This window comes from Gastrolobium bilobum, unplaced genomic scaffold (genome assembly GCF_033153095.1).
Source record: "Gastrolobium bilobum isolate Gb01-03AN ecotype WA unplaced genomic scaffold, APGP_CSIRO_Gbil_v1 utg3966, whole genome shotgun sequence".
NCBI lineage: Eukaryota > Viridiplantae > Streptophyta > Magnoliopsida > Fabales > Fabaceae > Gastrolobium > Gastrolobium bilobum.
This window is the reverse complement of record NW_026898636.1, coordinates 322,379-329,194: the sequence shown is the minus strand read 5'-3', so window position 1 is coordinate 329,194 and position 6,816 is coordinate 322,379. Positions and strand designations below refer to the sequence as shown.

The 6,816-nt window shown below is 34.0% G+C and overlaps 1 protein-coding gene across 2 annotated transcripts; it reads left to right on the top strand.

Moving 5' to 3' along the window:
* Positions 1 to 364: 364 nt before the first annotated feature.
* LOC133317873 (G-type lectin S-receptor-like serine/threonine-protein kinase B120) lies at positions 365 to 5,518 on the top strand. 2 transcript variants are annotated; one of them, XM_061519756.1, is made up of 7 exons: positions 365 to 1,457; positions 2,689 to 2,820; positions 2,939 to 3,012; positions 3,739 to 3,949; positions 4,276 to 4,513; positions 4,609 to 4,759; positions 4,877 to 5,518. In XM_061519756.1, exons 1-7 carry the CDS (start codon positions 368 to 370, stop codon positions 5,180 to 5,182), a joined length of 2,202 nt encoding a protein of 733 aa, XP_061375740.1. In that variant the 5' UTR covers positions 365 to 367; the 3' UTR covers positions 5,183 to 5,518. The 2 variants fall into 2 exon arrangements, with proteins under 2 accessions (XP_061375740.1, XP_061375739.1); XM_061519755.1 differs by having other exon boundaries at positions 2,939 to 3,102.
* The last annotated feature ends 1,298 nt before the right edge of the window (positions 5,519 to 6,816 follow it).

The window sequence follows — 6,816 nt, the reverse complement described above, 5'->3', positions numbered from 1 at the left end:
GGCATGGAATTAGTTGTGTTTTTTATTGCCGGATTTCAACATGCTTTCATTTCGAACAATTGTAGAATTGAACCCCAAATTTCACATTTACTTATAAACGATATATACATGCCTACATTAAAAAGAAATAATACCAAACTAACGTTTTCTTTTTTTAATCAACAACTAAATTATAGATATGGACCAGGGAACTGTCTTGAATTTCAAACCCATTGAATTACATGCACGACAATAAATGTATAGATGTACTATAAACCTAACTAATTAAATTATAGGTAACTGAATTTTGGGTCCACCAGTTATGGGTGTGTTTATGCAATAAGATAAGAATATCTCCGAGGAAAGGTATCTGAAAAAACTTAGTGTAATGTTTTCCAGAATTGCACTTGTCCTAACCTTTCAAGTTTTCCTTTGCACTCTGAACTTCCAACCCTCAGAAGCTCAATCATGGTTCAAAATTGGTTACTGGTACTATGGCAGAGAATCTCCCACATCAGATATAAACTCTGCCCTCTATACTCACCTGATATGCGCTTTTGCTGATGTGAACAATTCCTCCTTTGAGCTTTCTGTCCCTTCATCAAATGAGCAACAGTTTTCTACTTTCACTAGCACTCTCAAACTGAAGAACCCATCCATCACTACACTTCTCTCCATTGGTGGTGACCAAAACACTATTTCCATCCAATCCATGATTGCCAATGCTTCTTCAAGGAAACCCTTCATTCAATCTTCAATAAGAATAGCTAGGCTTTATGGATTTCAGGGGCTGGACTTGTTCTGGTATTCCTTTGAGACAGGTTCTGATGTTGACAATTTGGGACAACTTTTCCAAGAATGGAGAGCTGCTGCAAAATCTGAAGCAGAAACAAACTCTACACTTCAAGAATTGATCTTGACTGCATCTGTTCAAGCTTCACCTGATTTGGATTTTGGGTCCTTCCCAGTTGAGTCAATCAAAAGTAACTTGAATTGGATACATGTTAATGCATATAATTATCACACACCCTTGGGGCAAAACTTCACTGGTGCACCTTCAGCTTTATATGACCCTGCAAGTGATATCAACACTGACTATTATATCAAGGCATGGATTGGGAAGGGGATATCATCTAGCAAGTTGATTCTGGGTTTGCCTTTCTATGGATATGCTTGGAAACTACAAAAACCCAATAACAACTCAATAGGAGCACCAGCAACAGGTCCAGCATTTGATGATGATGGATCTAAAAGCTATGAGGACATAAAAAATGATATTCAGAAAAATGGGGCTGCAGTAATGTATAATGACACTTACGTAACAAACTACTGTTCATTTGGATCAACTTGGATTGGCTTTGACGACGTTGAGGTTGTCCGAAAGAAGGTATCATATGCCAGGGAAAAGAAGCTACTTGGTTACTATGTATGGCAAGTTTCCCATGATGACGACAAATGGACACTTACAACCGCAGCAGGTAAATTAACTTTGGTCACTCTTCTATGTTCTATGTTATTGAACTTCTTTTTGATTCCTTAGCCATTGTTGTTTTGTTTTGGGGAATCGAAGTAATACTAGTTACAGAACTAAAATTATATATGGCAAGAGAGAGAGCGAGAGAGAACTAAATTAACATTGGTTTATGACTTGTAAAATTTAGTCCTAAGTACCTAATCCATAGCTTTAGATAATGTGCTTTTATTTTTTGGTTTCATGGACTACCTTGTTGGTTTCAAGAATCTCGAACATTGCTTCTCCTTCTGCCAAGAATCTCGAACATGTGTTCTAATTAATTAAATACTAGTCAACATCTGAATTTTCTATTGGAATGTTCTTAAATTAGTTTTGTGCTGTATCATCAAACAATTGATGACAATCTTCTACGAGAAATAATATATAGTCTAGCTGATGAGAATTTCGACCTGGTTTCCCTTGTTTTAGATGTTTCAAAAATTTGTGTCTGGAAACATAAAATTGACTACTCCTCTCCTCTTGGTAATTAATGCTTTTGCAAAATTTAATTTGAAAATTAAAGTGCTTTAGATTATTTACAAACAAGTACCGTGAACTATAAAATTTAACTTTTAAGCTATATTATTCATAAATCAAAAAGTAAATAATATGGGTTTCATGGTAAGGTTTATTGGTATGATTGATATAGTTCAAGGAATTAATAAATTAGAAAAATTATAAAATTCATGATAACTGTTTGCAAATAGGGGTTTGGAAGAACTTTTCCCATTTTAATTTGTACCAAGAATGAGGTAAAATATTGAGTCAGTCAGCCAAAATCATTGCTAAAAAACTTCCCATGCACACGCCACATGAGCATGGTAAATGACCATAATCTCTTTGTCACTGTCTTGTCATATGTTTAAGGCGCTAATCTTTAATGCAGATTGTAAAATGATTGTGTTGAGTTAAATTTTAGCCAATGGGATAATATATATTCTTTTGAGAAATATTTATCTCCGGTCATCCCAAAATTACGTCGTTTTGTTTATTTATTTTCTTATATTAATTTATTCACTTTTGACTTGTTATGATTCTCTTTTTCTCTCTCTTCCGTTATCATCATCAATCAATTTTTGTACAATTATGATTTAGTAGCCGGAGATAAAGTTATCTCCTGCAGCTTGAGAAACGATAATTCCTATATATATTTATTGTATGCTCCATCTAATTTATATTTACCGTTGCATTCTCAGCTGAACAGGTTGATGAAGACAAAAAGCACGGGTGGAAATTATTAGTGATCATTTTGAGTATAACTAGTATAGTTATTCTCATGTTTGGTGTCATTATCTATTGCCAAAGGAAGAGAATATTCAAATCAACCGGTAAAGTTTTAGCTAACTATTTTTATTTTCGATTTTAGAGTTGATATCACTAAAGAGTGAAAATGTCCATCGACAAAGAAATTTACTTACTTCTATTTAACTTCAATTATGTATACAGGGACAGTTAATGCTCGGTTTACAGTGAATAAAGAAGTTGTAGGACCTTTTAATGGGGATGCTCCTGATTTACAGGTTTACAGATTTTCTGACATTGAAGCAGCTACAGATAAATTTTCATATGAAAATAAGCTCGGACAGGGTGGTTATGGTCCTGTTTACAAGGTTAAATCTTAATAAAAGAACCCTTCAAGTGCCTTTACTTCACCAACTAAAGATTTTGGCATAGTTCAACTATAGTCTTTTCATATATTTTTTTGGTGGGCAATTATGGTCTTTTCTATTCGTTAAGCGATCAAGTGTTTAGCCCTTTCTGTTCTCATTATTTATAATCAAAAGTTCGTGTACTCTTCATCCTTTTGGAAATTGCCTAAGTATTTCTGATAACAAAATCATTCAAATTTAGTCCTATCTCATTATAACATCCCTTCATCCAGGGGTGGACCAAGGGAGGGGCAAACATGGGTGGCCTTTCCTCCCTAAATTTTAATTTTTATTTTATTTTGTGTATAAAATAATATTTTTTAATGATGATAGGTTATTAGCATTAATATTTAGCACATCCTTCAAAAGTATTTATAATATTTAGTATCTCCTACTAGTTTTAATAATACTTACAAATTTAAAATTCTATTTTTGCCCCCTATTATAAAAAATCTTGGGTCTTCATCATAAAATTATTGTAATGTTTGTATCAATTTGGTAAAATCATGTTGCTGTGGAGTGTTGTAACTCTTGCAAGGCCAAATTAGCATTATATTCTTGGGTCAAGAACCTAACCATCAGTGTTTGTTTCTCTAGGGCATCCTAACTGATGGTCAGGAAATAGCCGTAAAAAAATTATCAAAAGCTTCTACACAAGGATTCGAGGAATTCAAAAATGAGGTAACACTTACTGCAAGGTTACAACATGTGAATCTTGTACAGTTGTTGGGTTTCTGCGTTGAAAGAGAAGAGCAGATGCTGGTGTACGAGTACATGGAAAATAAAAGCCTGGACTTCTACCTCTTTGGTTTGATACCTTTGCAGCTTTAAACTCTATATATACTTGAATATAATTATGCATCCCTCTTTTAAGTTAAAGCCTTAAATGATCAATGAAGTTCGTTTGATGATATTTCCTTATTATTAGGAGGGATAAAGAAAATTAACACATATGCTCACCCTTGCATTATATTAGATATTTACCAAGATTACATGATTTACTAGATGTTTTGCATGTTGCCAAAATAATGGAAGGGTCAAAATTTAATAAGAAAAATCACCTATTTGAAAGGAACAGAAAATCAAATTTGAATTCTTTATAATAATCACATATGATGCATCAATTCCACGCAGACCCTGTTAGACGACATATGTTAGATTGGAATAAGCGTGTTGGCATCATTGAAGGAGTTACGCAAGGTCTTCTTTATCTTCAAGAATATTCAAGATTCACCATAATTCATCGAGACATAAAAGCTAGCAATATTTTATTAGACTCTGAGATGAAGCCAAAGATATCAGACTTTGGAATGGCAAGAATATTCACTAAAGATGAACAAGAGGCAAACACTAGCAAAATTGTGGGAACATAGTGAGTGTTATGATTATAAAGCTCCACCATTCGAGCTTTTCATAATTATATTTTTAACTAGTTAATCAATGTTATCATTATTTGTTATGATGCAGTGGTTATATTCCTCCTGAATACGTTAAAAAAGGTGTGTACTCCACTAAATCTGATGTCTACAGTTTTGGAGTCCTACTTTTACAAATTATAAGTGGCAAGAAGACATCTGGCTTTTATGGAGAGAACGAAGATTTAAAGTTCTTGGAATATGTAAGTAATTTCTACAGCCTTCGGTGGAAAAAAATTTGGATAAATTTCTTGATTCCTTTATTTTGTTCAGATTTTTGAACATCTTTATATCAATTACATGATGTTTGATGGGTGCAGGCTTATGAGTTATGGAAAGAAGGAAAGGGTATGGAGTTCGTGGATCTTGCACTTGATGATACATCTTCACCGTGCAAACTAATGAGATGCATGCAAATTGCTTTGCTATGCGTCCAAGAACATGCAAATGATAGACCTTCCATACTGGAAGTTTATTCAATGTTGAGAAACGATAATAACACACTAGCCATCCCCAAAAAGCCTGCATTTGCAAAAGTCAGAGGTGAGGAAGAAGTAAATGAGTGTCAACCCCTACAAATTATTTCAATCAATGATGCAACCGTCACTCAAATGGTGGGCAGATAGTACTATTGGACTCGGATGCAAAGTTTCCTTCTTTGCAACATAGAAACAACAAAGCAATCTTCAAGCAAACCTGAAAAGCATATTGATATTACAGTAACAAGGCCTTGTAGTACGTGGCTACATTTGAAATCTCAAAGCCGATTTCTGCAATGTTATTCTGGTGTACACTTTCTAATATATCCACAAATCAAAACTAGGAAGAGCAGGTATAAATGCCCATTTGCAGCATCTAACCCAAACTCTTTTTGTAGAACCATGAGTTACAAATTGCAATTAACAGTATGTTGAGATTAATTTGCCAAACAATTTTTTTATCAATTATAGTACGAATGAAGAATGAACGCTTGAAAGAATAGTACAAACTATAATGAATCAATGTTACAAATCTACCTTCTGTTGCACCCATTAGCAGAGCAGAGAGCACAATGAAGCTCCCTATCGAAATCATGCGGCAAGCCATTTTTTATTTTAGGAATTCAGATGCTCTTTCTTCTCTCTTATACTTGCTTTGTAGTTCTATCTGTCAAGAGCCCGAAGAAGTATGTTATCAGATTGTTCTGGCAGCAATATATAAGAGCTTCCCATGTCACCTTGAGAAATTGTCAACCTTCAGAGGAGGGACGAATGGATCACAAGTTTGAACTAGTTCGTACACGGTTTAAGGCTGCTTTGAATTCAACTGTTCCGTGCAACCAAGCGCATAAAAGAACATTATTGTTTCTTGAACAATTCCTAATAAAAATAGTATCTCTATTCGTTATAAGCAATTAAGGATTCATATTTTTCATTAAGAAAAAGTGAAAAATTAATGGGAAAGCGACGTAGGAGAGGTGTAGAATTGCATCAAAAGGTGTGGGGTACTCTAATGGAGGATGCTAGTATGCGACGATGCATTCTTGTTTGACTGAGAATTGCATCATAAGTTTAATGTTTTGACCACGTCAAGTGTTACTAACCTGAGAAGTTTATTGTTTGACTCGGAAAGAAAATGGTTGAACTAGTTTGATTTATTCAATGGTTATTCAAACACATACACAGAGCATGCCTAAAAGAACAGGAGAATGAAAAAATGTAAAGTGAATGTGCTACTAGGTTTGTGATGTGAAATTCAGATGTGGTTGAAGAAATAGAAAACCACGCTGGAAAAGAACCATGATATAACTCCAACGGGATGTGCTGGAACAGAGAACTCAAAAGAAGATAGCACTTCTTTGATCAAAGAACTTTCGAGTTAATTCAGAAACACATTTGAATAATGTTATAAGGCAATTCCACTACATTAAGCATATATTGCATTAGAATGCACAATTAGAAATTACTAAAGATGCAGTTAGAGAGAAGGAAGCTAAACGCACATACTTGTACAAGAAATTTTCGACATGTATACAAGATTTAAATTAGAAATGCTAATGTATTTGTTATAGTCAGCAAAAATAATAATAAATAATAATAATAATACGCCACTATAGTTCCTAAGCTTTTTGAAACATAGAGGAGGAGAAAGAGATGTGAGGTTATGAATAATCCACATTATGAGAGCTAAAAGAAAATAAACCAAAATTTCTCGTTAGTTATAAAGTAAGCTTGTGATAACAGCCACTTGGCACTTCAGTCTCGTTTGGCATGCTGTGATC